This window comes from Anomaloglossus baeobatrachus, chromosome 2 (assembly GCF_048569485.1).
Source record: "Anomaloglossus baeobatrachus isolate aAnoBae1 chromosome 2, aAnoBae1.hap1, whole genome shotgun sequence".
In the NCBI taxonomy this organism is placed as follows: Eukaryota; Metazoa; Chordata; class Amphibia; order Anura; family Aromobatidae; genus Anomaloglossus; species Anomaloglossus baeobatrachus.
This window is the reverse complement of record NC_134354.1, coordinates 21,414,551-21,435,117: the sequence shown is the minus strand read 5'-3', so window position 1 is coordinate 21,435,117 and position 20,567 is coordinate 21,414,551. Positions and strand designations below refer to the sequence as shown.

Here is a 20,567-nt window from a genome sequence, read left to right as displayed (position 1 = left end):
GTGGCGCTGTAAGTAAATGAAAACAGCCATGTTTTGGGGTGTTTTTTATTTTTTTCAATAAATGTTATGAAAATAAAGATTGATTGAAATGTCGATTTTCAGATTTCGGCCTCTTGTTTCAGTGCAGCGCCTGCATCTGCAGAGCGTCGTATGTGTCTCTTTGGGCTCCGCTTAATCCCTGAGAACAAAATAATAAGTTTTTATATGAGAAAAGTTACATTTATTTAAATTTAATAATAATAATTCAATATATTTAAATAATAATTTAAATAAGTTAAATAATAAAAAAAAAAAAAATTGGAGGGGATGAAGGAGGGTTACACTTGTAAAAAGTGATGACATCACACTGTGCAGGGTGAACGATTCAGTATAGTGACATCACGGGTCTGTAGCTTTTGGGGTGGGAGGTGCAAGGGGTGGCAATCGGGGGTCTGGCGACTGAGGGTTTCCAATAGCCCCACCCCCAAATATGAAGGCATATTATACCTTGTCCCCAAATCCAAGACTTGCAAGTGTGGGTGGAGCATTTAATGGCCTAAATATGGGTCAATATTTACAAAAAGTTACAAAAAATTCCAAATCTTGTGATGTTACCTGATAGACCACGTCGTTTCCTTTGCCTTTTCTTCTGGCTTGCTGTAGAGAAAAGAAAAAAAGAAAATCCGTTGTCAGTTTGTCACCTCTGCACCCCACAGGGTCTCCAGCACCCCGGTAATAGATTTGGGGATGTATCCATCTTTGCAATGCCCCATGGTGGGTAGTAGCAAATTTTGATTAAGAAATGTAACCACCCATGATCCGTATTCTAAGATTTGTATCCTCCAATTCGGGAAATCTTTAAGACTCAATAATGTAATTGCCGGCCCTTTAAATCTAAACAAGCCCCAAATACTGCACTGATTAATTTCCTGATGGTATTTTTTGGATACAAAGCTCCAAATTGCCAACATAGAGATCAATTCTATAAATTTGTCTGCCCTTTTTGCCTCCATCAGGGGGAGCTGAAGAGCTGACTGCATACAGGAGTACACAAAACACCATCTGTCTGCAGGGAGCTCCCTCTAGTGGTGGCTGTGGGAAGTGAAAATATCGTCCAGGGAATTTGGAGCTCTAAAGTGAGATTATGAAATGAAAAGGTAGGTATTCACAGGACAACGATGTGCCGAAAGACTTCTCAGGCACGGGCTGATTTTCATTGCCACTCCTGGAGTTGGAGGACTTGTTTTAAGTACGTGATACACCATCAGTCACCCAATATAGAGTGGAGAGGACATTGCTTCCTTCTTTCTACGTCTATATCCCGCTTCATACCCTGCCGTTATCTGCACAGGAAGGGGTTAATCTGGCGTATTTGGGGCGGCCGTCTGCTCTCGGCTGTTCTCTGCCTGCTCAGACCATTTCTCAACCTGTCTCACCGTGGGGGCTCCCGGGCCGAAAAACATTATTATTATTTTTTGTTACTTGTCACTTTCCTCTTTCCTGTTTTTCCCGCTTTGTTTTTTTTTACTATTCGGCATTCTTCTCCTTCCCCAGATAGTTGTACATTGCAATAAAAGTCTTGGCGCCTCGTCTCTGTGTCAGCGAGATATAAAGCGTGCTCTCCGGTACCGCTCAGCGCCCGCCGCGCCTTTTTATTTTATAAATATATACGAGCAAACTATCTGACATTATCAAAATAAATAGGTGAGAACCCACGGGGGCCCCATCTGCGGCCCCCCCGGTCTGCGCTGGCAGAGAACATTGCACATAAAGAGGCCTGTATTAGACAAGGACCATTATTCTTTCTTAGAGGCTTGAAAGGGAAGGATCAGGAAATGTGAACCGTAAGAGATGGTTGTTCTAACGGTGCCTCGTTAATAAGTCCCGCTTCCCCTCCCCCACCTCTCGGCAAAAAGTGCACAAGCCTCCATGGTAAATCGCGATGTATCACCGGTTCCATCACTGTTGTCAGAATCATCCGCGTACTACAGAATAATGGCGGATATCGCGGCCTGTGCTCCACCCCCCGCACCCTCCACAGCTGGCGCCAGGAGATATTAGGGGCGCCAATTATTGCGGCTTCTGGAGGACGTCAGTGCCAACTGGTCACAAGCGGGACAGCCACTTTCATAAAGGAGTGGGACAATAATGCGCCCATGCTCTTGACACCGTAACAAACCCCAACGGTCAACACCCATAATCTCACATTTCACCTGCAAAAAGATGTTCACATGACAATATGAGCGCACGTCCTCAAGACCCAAGACCGCGAGTGTGGCTGCAGAGAGGAGGAGAATGTGAGCTGTGACATGTGTCTGGAAATATTTAGGGGGTCAGGTTTGGGGGGTGTATTAAGTTAAGAAGTCTAGTCTTGGCTCTATATATTTAGTAGTCTATATTAGTTTAGAGGGTCTGTTCAGGGGTCTGTATTTATTTACAGGCCTGTATCTATTTAGGGATTAAGTCCCAGGGCTTGTATTAGTTTAGGTAGTCTGGTCTGGGGTCTGTATATTTTTTTTTTTGGTCTGACCAGTAGTCTGTATTACTTTAGGAGGCCTAGTTTGTGGTCTGTATATATTTAAGGGTTTCGTCTTTGGTCTGTATATATTTAGGGGTCTGGTCTGGGGTCTGTATATATTTAGGGGTCTGGTCTGGGGTCTGTATATATTTAGGGGTCTGGTCTGGGGTCTGTATATATTTAGGGGTCTGGTCTGGGGTCTGTATATATTTAGGGGTCTGGTCTGGGGTCTGTATATATTTAGGGGTCTGGTCTGGGGTCTATATATATTTAGGGGTCTGGTCTGGGGTCTGTATATATTTAGGGGTCTGGTCTGGGGTCTGTATATATTTAGGGGTCTGGTCTGGGGTCTGTATATATTTAGGGGTCTGGTCTGGGGTCTGTATATATTTAGGGGTCTAGTCTGGGGTCTGTATATATTTAGGGGTCTAGTCTGGGGTCTGTATATATTTAGGGGTCTAGTCTGGGGTCTGTATATATTTAGGGGTCTAGTCTGGGGTCTGTATACATTTAGGGAGTGTAATTTGTGGTGTGTATAGTTTTCTGGGTCTGGTCTGGGGTCTGTATTCGTCTGATTCCTAGGATTTGTATGTTTAGGTGGTCTCTGGCCTTTGATTTATATTTAAAGGCTGTAGAATGAGGTCGGTACTTATATGAATGGTGTCTGTACTCTGCATCAGTCTGGCTTGTTGTTTTTTCTATGGTCTGGGGGTCAGTATTTATTTTGGGGTTCTGTATTTTGGGCTTTCCTATGATTGGAGCTCACTGGTTAGCAATATTTGGGGAGCAAAGCCTGTGTAAATAATGTGGGGATCTGGTCTAGATCTGGGGTACAGTCTTGGGTTATTCTAGGGTCTCTCTATTCTGGGGTCTTTATTCATTTTGGGGTGTGATCATGCATATACTGTATGGACTTGTCATTTGGGCGCAGTAGGTTATGGGTTAGCCGTAACGTTTGGAGCAATAGTCACCACACCTTCTCTCAGAATCTCCGGACTCTGATGTCCCTTCTCATTCCTGACCCGATCCTTGTACTCAGAGCTTCATCAGTTGGAGACTGAGAAGGTGAATAGACAACTGGATGGTGGGTACTGGACTAAGAAATGGGCCCATTACTCCCATCAACCACCAATGAGGTTTCCAATCACTCATGACTTGATTGGATTCTATGGCATGGCGAGGCCCGGGTGACGCTCCATCGGATTCTATGGCATGGCGAGGCCGGGGTGATGCTCCATCGGATTCTATGGCATGGCGAGGCCCGGGTGACGCTCCATCGGATTCTATGGCATGGCGAGGCCGGGGTGATGCTCCATCGGATTCTATGGCATGGCGAGGCCCGGGTGACGCTCCATCGGATTCTATGGCATGGCGAGGCCGGGGTGATGCTCCATCGGATTCTATGGCATGGCGAGGCCCGGGTGACGCTCCATCGGATTCTATGGCATGGCGAGGCCGAGGTGATGCTCCATTGGATTCTATGGCGAGGCCCGGGTGACGCTCCATCGGATTCTATGGCATGGCGAGGCCGGGGTGATGCTCCATCGGATTCTATGGCATGGCGAGGCCGAGGTGATGCTCCATTGGATTTTATGGCATGGCGAGGCCGAGGTGATGCTCCATTGGATTCTATGGCGAGGCCCGGGTGACGCTCCATCGGATTCTATGGCATGGCGAGGCCCGGGTGACGCTCCATCGGATTCTTTGGCATGGCGAGGCCCGGGTGACGCTCCATCGGATTCTATGGCATAGCGAGGCCGGGGTGACGCTCCATCGGATTCTATGGCATGGCGAGGCCGGGGTGATGCTCCATCGGATTCTATGGCATGGCGAGGCCGAGGTGATGCTCCATTGGATTTTATGGCATGGCGAGGCCGAGGTGATGCTCCATTGGATTCTATGGCGAGGCCCGGGTGACGCTCCATCGGATTCTATGGCATAGTGAGGCCCGGGTGACGCTCCATCGGATTCTATGGCATGGCGAGGCCGGGGTGATGCTCCATCGGATTCTATGGCATGGCGAGGCCGAGGTGATGCTCCATTGGATTCTATGGCGAGGCCCGGGTGACGCTCCATCGGATTCTATGGCATAGCAAGGCCCGGGTGACGCTCCATCGGATTCTATGGCATGGCGAGGCCCAAGTGATGCTCCATTGGATTCTATTGCATGGCGAGGCCGGGGTGATGCTCCATTGGATTCTATGGCATGGCGAGGCTGGGGTGATGCTCCATCGGATTCTATGGCATGGCGAGGCCGGGGTGATGCTCCATTGGATTCTATGGCATAGCGAGGCCCAGGTGATGCTCCATCAGATTCTATGGCATAGCAAGGCCCGGGTGACGCTCCATCGGATTCTATGGCATGGCGAGGCCCAAGTGATGATCCATTGGATTCTATGGCATGGCGAGGTCGGGGTGATGCTCCATTGGATACTATGGCATGGCGAGGCCGGGGTGATGCTCCATTGGATTCTATGGCATGGCGAGGCCGGGGTGATGCTCCATTGGATTCTATGGCATAGCGAGGCCCAGGTGAGGCTCCATCAGATTCTATGGCATAGCAAGGCCCGGGTGACGCTCCATCGGATTCTATGGCATGGCGAGGCCCAAGTGATGATCCATTGGATTCTATGGCATGGCGAGGTCGGGGTGATGCTCCATTGGATACTATGGCATGGCGAGGCCGGGGTGATGCTCCATTGGATTCTATGGCATGGCGAGGCCGGGGTGATGCTCCATCGGATTCTATGACATGGCGAGGCCGGGGTGATGCTCCATTGGATTCTATGGCATGGCGAGGCCGGGGTTATGCTCCATCGGATTCTATGACATGGCGAGGCCGGGGTGATGCTCCATTGGATTCTATGGCATGGCGAGGCCGGGGTGATGCTCCATCGGATTCTCATAGACGTATCAACATTCTTGCCGTTTCTACAATCTTCTTTGTTCTGACTTTTCCATTGTAATTAACGGTGAACGGCCGACATTCACTTTCATTCTGAATCCCGGATTCACTTTAGCAAATACATTCCTTTCAATCTCCTCCTCTCCGATGAATCCCGTGTTCTTCCCCCGGGAGATTTTCTTCTCCGTTGCTTGGGAAAATTACAGCTTGTTTACCATTACACATACCGGAGGACCGGGAGGCACAGCACCGCGCCACCGACACCTATCGGCACAGACATTGCATCGGTTCTGTTTTTGTTTCTAGAAAAACGCGTAGAAATTTTATATTTTTTTAATAAAAATTCTAAAGGCGTCTTATAATTACATCTTTAATTTGTTTAGATACATATTGAGATGTTTAAAAAATAATCTAAAAATTAATATTACATCTGTAACTGCCATGAGGATTCCACGATTTGAGAGTGGTCACCTCTATTTTAGGTGTCAGGAGATCGCAGTGCATGGTTACTCGCACACAGGTTAAAACTGCTGGCTGTGCAGATTCTCCTTGATTCGGTACTACAAGGGTTAAGCAGTCCATCGGGTCTCCTAATTCAGGATGAAAAGCCGGGTCTCGGCTGTTCTAAGTTTCCTACTCACCTCTGCTATAAATTCTCTCAGCTCAGGGAGTTGTCAGTCATAGTTTTGCTATAGCAAGGCTCATGAGTGGACTTGTGAGCTGTGGACTAAGGCTACTTTCACACATCCGGTTTGAGCACTGCGGCTCAATCCGGCTGTGAAAACTATGCAACGGATGCGGCGAAAACACCGCATCCGTTGCCTAAGTTTTTACATGCGGCCCGTCCGTTTTTTTCCGGTTGCGGCATGCTACTGAGCATGCGCAGTGGAAAAAACCGCATGCGGCGACCGGATGCGTTTTTTTCCGCATCGCGCCGCATCCGGCCTCCATAGGTATGCATTGAAAAATGCGCTGCAGCGGCCGGATGCGGCGCGATGCGGTGTTTTTTGCCGGAGCAAAAAACATTGCAGGGAACGTTCGATCCGGCCGCAGCATCGACTAAATCTGCCGCATGCGGCAAAAACCGGACCGAACGCAAGCCCCTGCGGCACAATACGGCACTAATGTAAGTCTATGCAAAAAAACCCGCAACCGGCGTTACAAAAGCCGGTTGCGGTTTTTCTGCAGAACGCCGTATTGTGCCGCAGAGCAAAAATCCAGATGTGTGAAAGTAGCCTAAGAAGTCGTTTTGGGAGCTGGAGATTGCTGCGTGGAAGTTGTGGGGTGGTTGCCCTTCCTTTTATCCCATTTCAGTTAGCTTCACTTATCCATTCCCTTTCCTGTAGTTTGGTATGCCTCATACAATTGCGGTCTCTTTTACCGTTGTCTGCATTATCCCATATGGGTTTTTAACCTAGAGCAAGACTAGTGTTCCTGCTGCCCTGCACACTAGTCAGGGCTGTGTTTTAAGTAAAGACAGGGATGGGAACGTGATCGCTGCACATGGTAAAGTAAAACCAGTCTAGGGACTTCAGGGATCTTAGGGTAAGTGTCGGGGTTAATCCCTCCCTTTCCTTCCCTAATGTCAGTGTATCCCTTTTCCTGTCTTGCCTTGCTTTGACTAGCCCCCTTGGTGGAGCACAACAACCAGGAGCTACCCTGGAGTGGTACTTGGTGCCTATCATTAGACAAGTCCAACCTCACCATGAGAGGCTCTGGTGAAGACTGGGTGGGCACTCGTTACGCCCGTCTCAGTGTCAGCCTAGTTATGGGAAAGGTGGGTCTACGTCCTGACCTTTCCTCTATCACTGTACTGTGATACTCACCCACTGTATCACTCTGTAGTGTTTTCTGCTATTTTTTCCCCTTAGGGGGAGGCTCCTGCTGCAGACAGCAGCCAGTTTAGAAGTAGGTGGAGGAGGGAAATATCTAATTTTCCAGAAATGCTTTCTTTTTTTCTGTCTCCAGAGAGCAAGACTGTTACATCTCTAAGGTTTTCTGCTTCTTCTTTTTCACTTTGGGGGGAGGCTCCTGCTGCAGACAGCAGCCAATTTATAAGTATGTGAAGGAGGGAAATGCCTAATTTCCCAGAAATACTATCTTTTTTTTCAGTCTCCAAAGAGCAAGACTGTTACGTGTCCCAGTCCTAAACTAGTTCCCTTTCTTCCGATCACACAGTCAGTATCCGTTATTGTCCATAGGAGGCGCTCATTGCATACCAAGCCCTGTCCCATAATAACTGTCTACATACATATACAGTTAGCACCCCCTAGTGGTGAGTGCAGGCAGAGTTTTATCATTTATCGTGCTAGATAGCAGCCCTCCCCTATGCATTTTATATATATATATATAATATATATATATACAGTTAGGTCCAGAAATATTTGGACAGTGACACAATTTTCGCGAGTTGGGCTCTGCATGCCACCACATTGGATTTGAAATGAAACCTCTACAACAGAATTCAAGTGCAGATTGTAACGTTTAATTTGAAGGTTTGAACAAAAATATCTGATAGAAATTGTAGGAATTGTCACATTTCTTTACAAACACTCCACATTTTAGGAGGTCAAAAGTAATTGGACAAATAAACCAAACCCAAACAAAATATTTTTATTTTCAATATTTTGTTGCGAATCCTTTGGAGGCAATCACTGCCTTAAGTCTGGAACCCATGGACATCACCAAACGCTGGGTTTCCTCCTTCTTAATGCTTTTCCGGGCCTTTACAGCCGCAGCCTTCAGGTCTTACTTGTTTGTGGGTCTTTCCATCTTAAGTCTGGATTTGAGCAAGTGAAATGCATGCTCAATTGGGTTAAGATCTGGTGATTGACTTGGCCATTGCAGAATGTTCCACTTTTTTGCACTCATGAACTCCTGGGTAGCTTTGGCTGTATGCTTGGGGTCATTGTCCATCTGTACTATGAAGCGCCGTCCGATCAACTTTGCGGCATTTGGCTGAATCTGGGCTGAAAGTATATCCCGGTACACTTCAGAATTCATCCGGCTACTCTTGTCTGCTGTTATGTCATCAATAAACACAAGTAACCCAGTGCCATTGAAAGCCATGCATGCCCATGCCATCACGTTGCCTCCACCATGTTTTACAGAGGATGTGGTGTGCCTTGGATCATGTGCCGTTCCCTTTCTTCTCCAAACTTTTTTCTTCCCATCATTCTGGTACAGGTTGATCTTGGTCTCATCTGTCCATAGAATACTTTTCCAGAACTGAGCTGGCTTCATGAGGTGTTTTTCAGCAAATTTAACTCTGGCCTGTCTATTTTTGGAATTGATGAATGGTTTGCATCTAGATGTGAACCCTTTGTATTTACTTTCATGGAGTCTTCTCTTTACTGTTGACTTAGAGACAGATACACCTACTTCACTGAGAGTGTTCTGGACTTCAGTTGATGTTGTGAACGGGTTCTTCTTCACCAAAGAAAGTATGCGGCGATCATCCACCACTGTTGTCATCCGTGGACGCCCAGGCCTTTTTGAGTTCCCAAGCTCACCAGTCAATTCCTTTTTTCTTAGAATGTACCCGACTGTTGATTTTGCTACTCCAAGCATGTCTGCTATCTCTCTGATGGATTTTTTCTTTTTTTTCAGCCTCAGGATGTTCTGCTTCACCTCAATTGAGAGTTCCTTAGACCGCATGTTGTCTGGTCACAGCAACAGCTTCCAAATGCAAAACCACACACCTGTAATCAACCCCAGACCTTTTAACTACTTCATTGATTACAGGTTAACGAGGGAGATGCCTTCAGAGTTAATTGCAGCCCTTAGAGTCCCTTGTCCAATTACTTTTGGTCCCTTGAAAAAGAGGAGGCTATGCATTACAGAGCTATGATTCCTAAACCCTTTCTCCGATTTGGATGTGAAAACTCTCATATTGCAGCTGGGAGTGTGCACTTTCAGCCCATATTATATATATAATTGTATTTCTGAACATGTTTTTGTAAACAGCTAAAATAACAAAACTTGTGTCACTGTCCAAATATTTCTGGACCTAACTATATATATATATATATATATATATATATATATATATATATATATTACAGTCATATGAAAATGTTTGGGCACCCCTATTAATGTTAACCTTTTTTCTTTATAAAAATTTGGGTTTTTGCTATTTCAGTTTCATATATCTAATAACTGATGGACTCAGTAATATTTCTGGATTGAAATGAGGTTTATTGTACTAACAGGAAATGTGCAATCCATATTTAAACAAAATTTGACCGGTGCAAAAGTATGGGCACCTCAACATAAAAGTGACATTAATATTTTGTAGATCCTCCTTTTGCAAAAATAACAGCCTCTAGTCGCTTCCTGTAGCTTTTAATGAGTTCCTGGATCCTGGATGAAGGTAGATTTGACCATTCCTGTTTACAAAACAATTCCAGTTCAGTTTAGTTTGATGGTCGCCGAGCATGGACAGCCGCTTCACATCATCCCACAGATTTTCAATGATATTCAGGTCTGGGGACTCGGATGGCCATTCCAGAACATTGTAATTGTTCCTCTGCATGAATTCCTGAGTAGATTTGGAGCAGTGTTTTGGATCATTGTCTTGCTGAAATATCCATCCCCTGCGTAACTTCAACTTGATCACTGATTCTTGCACATTATTGTCAAGAATCTGCTGATACTGAGTTGAATCCATGCGACCCTCAACTTTAACAAGATTCCCGGTGCCGGCATTGGCCACACAGCCCCAAAGCATGATGGAACCTCCACCAAATTTTACTGTGGGTAGCAAGTGCTTTTCTTGGAATGCTGTGTTTTTTTGCCTCCATGCATAACGCCTTTTTGTATGACCAAACAACTCAATCTTTGTTTCATCAGTCCACAGGACCTTCTTCCAAAATGTAACTGGCTTGTCCAAATGTGCTTTTATATACCTCAGGCGACTGTTTGTGGCGTGCTGCAGAAACGGCTTCTTTCGCATCACTCTCCCATACAGCTTCTCCTTGTGCAACGTGCGCTGTATTGTTGACCGATGCACATTGACACCATCTGCAGCAAGATGAAGCTGCAGGTCTTTGGAGGTGGTCTGTGGATTGTCCTTGACTGTTCTCACCATTCTTCTTCTCTGCCTTTCTGATATTTGTCTTGGACTGCCACTTCTGGGCTTAACAAGAGCTGTACCTGTGTTCTTCCATTTCCTTACTATGTTTCTTACAGTGGAAACTGACAGTTTAAATCTCTGAGACAACTTTTTGTACCTTCCCCTGAACAACTGTTGAATAATCTTTGATTTCAGATCATTTGAGAGTTGTGTTTGAGGAGCCCATGATGCCACTCTTCATAGGGGATTCAAATAGGAGAACAACTTGCAAGTGGCCACCTTAAATACCTTTTCTCATGATTGGATACACCTGCCTATGAAGTTCAAAGCTCAATGAGGTTACAAAACCAATTTAGTGCTTTAGTAAGTCAGTAAAAAGTAGTTAGGAGTGTTCAAATCAAGAAATTGATAAGGGTGCCCATACTTTTGCACCGATCAAATTTAGTTTAATTGCAGATTGCACATTCTCTGTTAGTACAATAAACCTCATTTCAATCCAGAAATATTACTCAGTCCATCAGTTATTAGATATATGAAACTGAAATAGCAAAAACCCAAATTGTTATAAAGAAAAAAGGTTAACATTAATAGGGGTGCCCAAACTTTTTCATATGACTGTATATATATATATATATATATATATATATATATATATATATATATATATATATATATATATATATATATATATGAGCCAAATGTGGGGGTTTTATCTAATGGACCCTATATTTTTCCTGATATATTACTTTTGATAAAAGGCCATAAAACATTTTTTTTTTTGTCCAGAAAACCCTCAATATATGACTTTCCTGTCTTCGTAAAGCCAAAATAACAGATCAAGCTTGTGCGAGCAGGGACGGGATTTGTGCTTTTACTCCAGGAGGGTTTTGAACTGTGAAACGAGTCGGCTCCGCGATTGATGAGACTCACAGGAGAGAAATGAGCACCGGACCCTTCCTGCGAGAACACAGAGATTTATTGATCCGCGTTTTTGGCCAACCCAACATGACTTCTCGGGAGGCGAGCTGCTCATTTCGGCTTTAATGACTTGCAGAGGTTTGGATGATGATTTATTTTTTTTCCTCTCTTCATCACACAATGTGTCTGATTGACAGATGACGGAGGGGACGGGGGACAGATAAACCTGACCGTATTGTCTAGCCAAATTATGTGGTTGCCCTGTATCTACTCAACTGAAAGCCACAGTCAGATAAGGATAATGGGGTCATCAAGCCAATGAAGGAGCCAAGGACAATGGTGAGATGGAGGCCGGAGTCACTGGGAGGATGACACTATGGCACTAATGTGAGACTGACATATGACATTGCTGTGAGCAGGGGCTTAAGGATCGTGGTAGCAGACTGGACCAGAGGCAACAGGAGGCCCGCAAACTCAGCTGGATGTGTGGCCAAGGACACACATGAAGCTGAAATGCATTGCTGTGCAGAGACCCATCGGGTCACTGCACTGCAATACATCCTACCAGCCAAATGTAAGGACATGGACATACTGCTCACATTCCCCCTTGAAGACCCGAATATTGTTATGGTGTATTGTGACATGCGTTATTAGTTACAGATTGTATTCTGCTCAATAGTAGGGAGAGTTAGGGTTAATGTTTGGGACTAGCCCAGAGTGGGAGGAGCTAAAGTGTAGGGACAGAGACTGTTTCCTATCAAGAGGTGAGAATAGGGCCCAGTGTGCCATAGAAACAGACCTAAAGTCTGGTGAGTCAGCAGAGCCATATGACTTGGGTGTCCCTGACGTGAAAGGAGACTAGGACAGTGGATAGCAATATCCTGAGTTGAGAGAGAACTGACCAAAGGGCCGAGTGATCCACTGGAGACGGGTCCTGGGATAGGACGCTCAGCAGTACTGTTGTGAATGTCATCAGAGGGGGTGATGGTTTGGGGCTCCCTCGTGGTCAGGACTGGGGGTGAAGCTGACTGTGCCTCAACAGGTGTGGGAGTTAATTAGGAGTTTGGGAAGTCCAATTTCAGATCAGCCTGGGCTATATAGAAGAGCAGTGTCTGCTGGCTGGGGCCGGTGATAGATATTTATCCTCAGTCTCTGAATTGGCTTGGAGTTGTCCTTCCATTGATCCTGTGCCTGTTCCATTCCAGATAGGTTTGAAAGTTCTTTGCTTTATTGCCTAATCCACAACTAAGGGTGTTTGTGTGTCTTTCATTTTGCTTAAGGTCTGTTTTCTTGCAGGAGAGTAATTGTCTTTCTGTTTTGATGAGTATGTGGGTTCCCCCTCTGCAAGCCCCACTGCAAGAAAAGGGAGATTCTCCCTGTTCTACTTGACTATTTGCACTTTTGTATTTCGTGTGGTCTTTTTGGTATTTTGATTCTCACATTATTTACAAGAGTACCTGATATAGTGGGGAAGAGACTGTGTGGTCTCAGGGTTTTGTATATCAGGAGATTGGTATTTTTCCGCAGGGTTTTGCACTGACCGCAGTCAGTTTTCTTTCCTTTCCTGTTGTACCTAGGAAGATGGGCCTTGCCTTTGCTAATCTATATATCCTATCTGTGTATTGTGTATACTTACATCACCATTGGCTTTATAAGTTGGAGCTTGCTATTCATTTAGGGAGTGCTCTGAGACAAGATAGGTTTCCTCATTTCTATCTGTGAGGTGTAGCAAGTTTCTCCAGCTGTGACGAGGCGTCTAGGTGTTTAGGAATGCTCCATGGCTACTTCTAGTGTGGTCTGACAGAGGATTGCGGTCAGCAGAAAGGTAACGGACCAGGATAGAACAGAACGTGAGACAAAGCGAATGCGCAGGGCGGGAGTTCCAAGGAGTCGGAACTAGAGAAGCTAAGTATCGGCCATACTGACTGGCAACCTGTTCCGTTTAAGAGGGAAGAAGACACAGAACCACAGGTTGAGAATAGGACTTTCACTAACTGGACCGTTGTATCGTTCCGGAGCATAGTGAAGGAAATGACTCTAGTTGAGGCAGGAGAGACTGTATATGAGAATGCTCCGTGTTGCAAAGGAAACCTTTGTGAAACTGTGCACCCGCTATCTGCTGTACATCATCCCCACCAAGTTACCGCTCAGTAAAGAGTTTTTTTTGTGTGGTGGTATCTCCCATTGAACTGTTCACCATATGGTCCTGGCCAGCCGAAGTCACCGGTATCATACAACCTGCGTGGGCGTAGTGCCCCCATAGCACAAGTCCACCCACCCAGCCAGGACCCCCACCTTCATGTAACATGCAAACATAAGAGACTAGTACCTCCCCAATGGCAACCACCCCGCACCATCTTCCACAAACAGAGACCGGTAGCTGACGCCAGCGTGTCTGTGACTGGGGGCGCATGGCGGTGACCTGATGGGTCATTAAAGCAGGCATGCCGATGTCAGATGCTTGCCTCTGCGCCAGCTACAGAAGAGGACGCTGCGTGACGTAGGAGCCGAGGAAGGTGAGTAAAATGTTTGGGGTGTTTTATGCGTGCGAGGCAGAACAGGGACTATATATATCAGGATAAGGACATATATATCAGGCTCGGGGACATATTTACCAAGATAGGGATGTATTTACTAGGATGGGGACATATATAACAGAATGGGGATATATTTACCAGGGTGGGGGACAGATAGATCAGGATGGGGGACGTATATACTATGATGAGACATATTTACCAGGATGGGGGTTATATACACCAGGTTGGGAACATATTTACCGGGATGGGGGACATATTTACCGGGATGGGGGACATATATACCAGGATGGGAGATCTATTTACTAAGATGGGGATGTATTTACCAGGATGGGGGACATATATCTCAGGATGGGGGGGGATGTATACCAGGATGGAGGACATACTTACCAAGATGGGGATGTATTTACCAGGATGGGGGACATATATGTCAGGATGGCGGGAGATCTATACCAGGATGGAGGACACACAGTTAGGTCCAAAAATATTTGGACAGTGACACAAGTTTTGTTATTTTAGCTGTTTACAAAAACATGTTCAGAAATACAATTCTATATATAATATGGGCTGAAAGTGCACACTCCCAGCTGCAATATGAGAGTTTTCACATCCAAATCGGAGAAAGGGTTTAGGAATCATAGCTCTGTAATGCATAGCCTCCTCTTTTTCAAGGGACCAAAAGTAATTGGACAAGGGACTCTAAGGGCTGCAATTAACTCTGAAGGCATCTCCCTCGTTAACCTGTAATCAATGAAGTAGTTAAAAGGTCTGGGGTTGATTACAGGTGTGTGGTTTTGCATTTGGAAGCTGTTGCCGTGACCAGACAACATGCGGTCTAAGGAACTCTCAATTGAGGTGAAGCAGAACATCCTGAGGCTGAAAAAAAAGAAAAAATCCATCAGAGAGATAGCAGACATGCTTGGAGTAGCAAAATCAACAGTCGGGTACATTCTGAGAAAAAAGGAATTGACTGGTGAGCTTGGGAACTCAAAAAGGCCTGGGCGTCCACGGATGACAACAGTGGTGGATGATCGCCGCATACTTTCTTTGGTGAAGAAGAACCCGTTCACAACATCAACTGACGTCCAGAACACTCTCAGTGAAGTAGGTGTATCTGTCTCTAAGTCAACAGTAAAGAGAAGACTCCATGAAAGTAAATACAAAGGGTTCACATCTAGATGCAAACCATTCATCAATTCCAAAAATAGACAGGCCAGAGTTACATTTGCTGAAAAACACCTCATGAAGCCAGCTCAGTTCTGGAAAAGTATTCTATGGACAGATGAGACCAAGATCAACCTGTACCAGAATGATGGGAAGAAAAAAGTTTGGAGAAGAAAGGGAACGGCACATGATCCAAGGCACACCACATCCTCTGTAAAACATGGTGGAGGCAACGTGATGGCATGGGCATGCATGGCTTTCAATGGCACTGGTCACTTGTGTTTATTGATGACATAACAGCAGACAAGAGTAGCCGGATGAATTCTGAAGTGTACCGGGATATACTTTCAGCCCAGATTCAGCCAAATGCCGCAAAGTTGATCAGACGGCGCTTCATAGTACAGATGGACAATGACCCCAAGCATACAGCCAAAGCTACCCAGGAGTTCATGAGTGCAAAAAAGTGGAACATTCTGCAATGGCCAAGTCAATCACCAGATCTTAACCCAATTGAGCATGCATTTCACTTGCTCAAATCCAGACTTAAGACGGAAAGACCCACAAACAAGCAAGACCTGAAGGCTGCGGCTGTAAAGGCCTGGCAAAGCATTAAGAAGGAGGAAACCCAGCGTTTGGTGATGTCCATGGGTTCCAGACTTAAGGCAGTGATTGTCTCCAAAGGATTTGCAACAAAATATTGAAAATAAAAATATTTTGTTTGGGTTTGGTTTATTTGTCCAATTACTTTTGACCTCCTAAAATGTGGAGTGTTTGTAAAGAAATGTGACAATTCCTACAATTTCTATCAGATATTTTTGTTCAAACCTTCAAATTAAACGTTACAATCTGCACTTGAATTCTGTTGTAGAGGTTTCATTTCAAATCCAATGTGGTGGCATGCAGAGCCCAACTCGCCAAAATTGTGTCACTGTCCAAAGATTTCTGGACCTAACTGTATATGTCAGGATGGGGGGGGGGGATATATACCAGGATGGAGGACATATTTACCAAGATGGATATGTGTTTACCAGGATGAGGATGTATTTAACAGGATGGGGGACATAGTCACCAGGACGTGGCCCAGAATAGGACATTAGTACAGGATAGGGGACATTACTACATAATAAAGGAGGGGGACAACACCTATGTCTTTATGGGATTTAGAGCGCTACAAGGGCCCAAACATCTGACCAACATACAGGAGGGAGGAGGGGGTTCAAATTTTGCATCGGGGCCCATTGGACACTAGTTACGCTGATGGCTGCGAAAATGATACTATGACACCAATGTGAGGATGACCCAGTGATGCTGCTGTGGGTATAATACTGACATCTGTGCAGATAATACTAGCGGTATGACACTACTGTACGGCTGACACTGTGACACTGCTATGAGCATGATACTATTCTGCAGATGATATTATTGTGAGGATGACACTAGGTCTATGTACAGATTTGCCGGATGGACGTGATTCATACAAGGGATATTATGCACAATCCAGACACCGTCTCATAGAACTACATGTACCAGCTTATCTACGCTGGTGAGATAAGTGTCTGCTCCGATGCCCGCGGCGTTCTGCTGATTTTCTACGTCTCGAGCAGACAGCGCAGTATTTTCTAATTTCCTCCAGAGGAACAAAGCAGACGATGCACACACCGTACGTGTCCTTGTGCGCGCTGTGCCCTCTGCTGCCTCACTGCACATACTGCACACTGGAGACCTGGAGAGCTCATAAAGAAGAGCGGAGCCGGGCGAGGAGGGCAGCGGCCATAGATAACGCCCTGTGCTTTATGCCCTAATAAGAATAATACAGTGTAACAGCACGACCTGCCGCTAAAGCCGTCGCCAGCGCGGTGTACCGCCATATAACACGTCACTCCCGGAACACTGCCCCCGCCATCTGTGCCACCTCTGCTCCACACACTGCCCCCGCCATCTGTGCCACCTCTGCTCCACACACTGCCCCCGCCATCTGTGCCACCTCTGCTCCACACACTGCCCCCGCCATCTGTGCCACCTCTGCTCCACACACTGCCCCCGCCATCTGTGCCACCTCTGCTCCACACACTGCCCCCGCCATCTGTGCCACCTCTGCTCCACACACTGGCCCCGCCATCTGTGCCACCTCTGCTCCACACACTGGCCCCGCCATCTGTGCCACCTCTGCTCCACATACTGCCCCCCCATCTGTGCCACCTCTGCTCCACATACTGCCCCCCCATCTGTGCCACCTCTGCTCCACATACTGCCCCCCCATCTGTGCCACCTCTGCTCCACACGCTGCCCCCGCCTGACAATCACCACATATCTAACCGGAATGTCACAGGGGCCACCGACTGACACATAGGGGCCCCCAGGCAAGAACAGTATAGAGGTCCCCAGGCAAGGACAATATAGTGCCCTTTGCAAAGAACAGCATAGGGGCCCTCGGGCAAGAACAGTATAGGGGTCCGCAAGCAAGAATACATGGGCCCGCGAGCAAGGACAATATAGGGGCTCCTGGGCAAGAACAGTATAGGGGCCAATGGGCAAGAAAAGTATAGGGAATCCCAATCAAGAACAGTATACGGGCCCCTGGGCGTGAACAGTATAGGGACCCCAGGCAAGAACAACTCATGGACCCCCGGGCAAGAAAAGTATAGTGGCCCCCAAGCAAGAACAGTATAAGGGCCAACGGGCAAGAATAGTATAGGGGCCCTCGGGCAAGAACATTTATAGAGATCCCTGGGCAAGAACAGTATAGGGGCCCCCAAGCAAGAACACTATAGGGGCCCCAGAGCAAGAACAGTATAGGGGCCCCCAAGTAAGAACACTATAGGGGCCCCAGAGCAAGAACAGTATAGGGGCCTCCAAGCAAGAACAGCATAGGGGCCCCTAGGCAAGAACAGCATAGGGGCCCCAGGCAAGAACAACTCATGGGCCCCCGGGCAAGAACAGTATAAGGGCCAATGGGCAAGAACATTATAGAGGTCCCCAAGCAAGAACAGTATAGGGACCCCTGGGCAAGAAGAGTATAGGGGTCGTCGAGCAAGAACAATACATGGGCCAACGAGCAAAAACAATATAGGGGCCCTAAGGCAAGAACACTATAGGTTCCACTGGGCAAGAACAGTATAGGGCCCTCCGAGCAAGAACATTATACGGGCCTCCAGGCAAGAACAATATAGGGGCCCCCGGGCAACAACAGTATAGGGGCCCCCAGCAAGAACACTATAGAGGTCACCAGGCATGAATACATGAATAGTATAGGGGCCCGTTACAGTCCAATATCTCATCATTATGTTGTATTCCCCCTGCTCTGGGGGGATAGTGGCCCCCTGACCTCTTAAGCCCTTGTGCCGCCGCACAGGTTGCACCAATTATATTTCCGCCCCTGATAGAACAATTACCTTTTAAGTGCCTATGTGTAATGCTTAAATATGTAAATATAGCCCCACCCCCGCAGATTTATGTAAATTAACCTGAAGTATTACAAATTATTTGCCAAAACTGAGGTCACAGTCTCTGGAGAGACAATTAACACAAGTGTATTGCGGTTATATGAATGAGCCGTAATGGCGGGTGAAGCCCAAAAACTGTTACTACAATTAGCTTCCAGTAAAGACACCGACCTGCTTGACTCGGATGTCGCTGTAGGGGTCGTTCATCTTGTCTCTCTGCAGATCCTGAAATGTTACATGCAAAAAATGTCAAAATATTCAGGAATCGAGAAAGTTCCCATCACATAGTCAGCATAAGCTGCCCGTAATGTCACTAATGGCGGCATTACTGCTATACAACGTCCATATCACTTTATGCTTTCAGCTGTTATTTGGTCATTTCTGAGCAGCATGTGGCGGTATTTATTTAGCATTATGTATTGTATATCCCAGTATTGCAGGATATGGCATTTAAACACCTATATGGAAGTGTTGTTTGGTTATTGTATGGCGGTATTTAGTCACTGTATGGCGGTATTTTCTTTATGTTATATATTGGCCTCCTAAATGCTTTAAAGTATATTATACTTGCAGCATAAAGTATATATGTCCTGCATAACAGTTTCTGAGTACTGTATGGCGGTATTATCTATGCATTGTATATTGTGGCACTACTACCTAAACACTGTACAGTATATTATATGTGCACTATCTGGTGGTGACAGCAGTATAAAGAATTGTTATTTAAGCATCTATATGGAAGTGTTATATGGTTACTGTATCTCGGTATTTAGTCACTGTATGGCGGTATTTTCTTTATATTGTGTGTGTGTATATACAGTATATATGTATTATATACCATTCCTACTAAGTGCTTTAAAATATATTATACTTCCAGTGTAAAGTGTATATATGTCCGGTATCCCAGTTTCTGAGCACTGTATGGCGGTATTTCCTTTATATTGTACATATTGCCCCTACTAAGTGCTTTAAAGTATATTATACTTCCAGTATAAAATATATATGTTCTGTATAACAGTATATATATATACGAATGAATATATGTATTCATATTATATATTGTGGCAGCTACATAGTGCTTTGGATTATATCATCCTCGCAGTATATGGTGGTAGCAGCAACGTGTCCTGTATAACAGTATCTGAGCACAGTATGGCGGTTTTTCTATACATTCTACATGGTGGCACTACTACCCAAGTACTGTACAGTGCATTATATGTGCACTATATGGTGGTGACAATGTTATTTAGATTACTTGGGTTTATAGAGCTTGTATTTAGTCATTGTATAGCGGTACATTTACTTTGCACTGTGCATTTTGACACAGGATATTGCACAATATGGGGCAGCACCATACAGGGCGTCATCCAACATGTCACCAGCCCTAGACATATTTTCCGGGCCTAAGACAGAGGAGGCCGATATGGGGATCTGCTACAGCCGTCTAGATACCAGATATATGGCTGCCAAAATTTTGATAAAATGTTTTCTGACCTCCGACCAGACAATCATCCAATTCTCGGAGCTTTCTGGGTTAATTTGTTACCCCCCCCCCCACCAAACCATAATACATGTATCCCAGATACTTACATGATAGACGGAATTATCTGGACTTTTCATCTGTTTGGTGGGAAAAAAAATAAGACATTTTACTAATTTATTCCATTATTAGCTGAATTTCAGGGTCAGACTACAAAGGCATTGTTTGTCTGTAACCATGGACACAAATAAGACATAATGATAAAATGTGCACTACCTGCAGCCACCACTAGAGGGAGCGTAAGATACAACTGTCTGCGGTAAGCTCTTGAGCTCCCTCTAGTGGTGGCTGCAGGCAGTACAGATTTTATCATTTTGTTCTTTGACATTGCAGAGGATTTGGATCTTTGTATCAGAAAAATGACCGCAGTAAAGTTGTATTAAGCAGTTAATGAGCAGAGGAAAGTCAGCGTGATGGTGTAGTGTTGCTGCAGACGGTTTATTTGTATGTTGTGTCTGTCGCTGCTGAGAATACATCACTTATTGACAGAAA

The 20,567-nt window shown here is 45.6% G+C and overlaps 1 protein-coding gene across 1 annotated transcript in view; it reads right to left on the bottom strand.

Annotated features, from left to right (window-relative positions):
- CD247 (CD247 molecule) overlaps positions 1 to 20,567 on the bottom strand; it is a 156,997-nt gene continuing 136,430 nt past the window's right edge. The window contains exons 5-8 of the mRNA XM_075332846.1: positions 20,126 to 20,155; positions 18,707 to 18,760; positions 595 to 636; positions 1 to 178 (exon numbers count right to left, since the gene is read on the bottom strand). Of these exons, the coding sequence (XP_075188961.1) occupies positions 119 to 178; positions 595 to 636; positions 18,707 to 18,760; positions 20,126 to 20,155 (186 nt within the window). The 3' untranslated portion in view covers positions 1 to 118. The remainder of the gene's footprint in view (positions 179 to 594; positions 637 to 18,706; positions 18,761 to 20,125; positions 20,156 to 20,567) is intronic.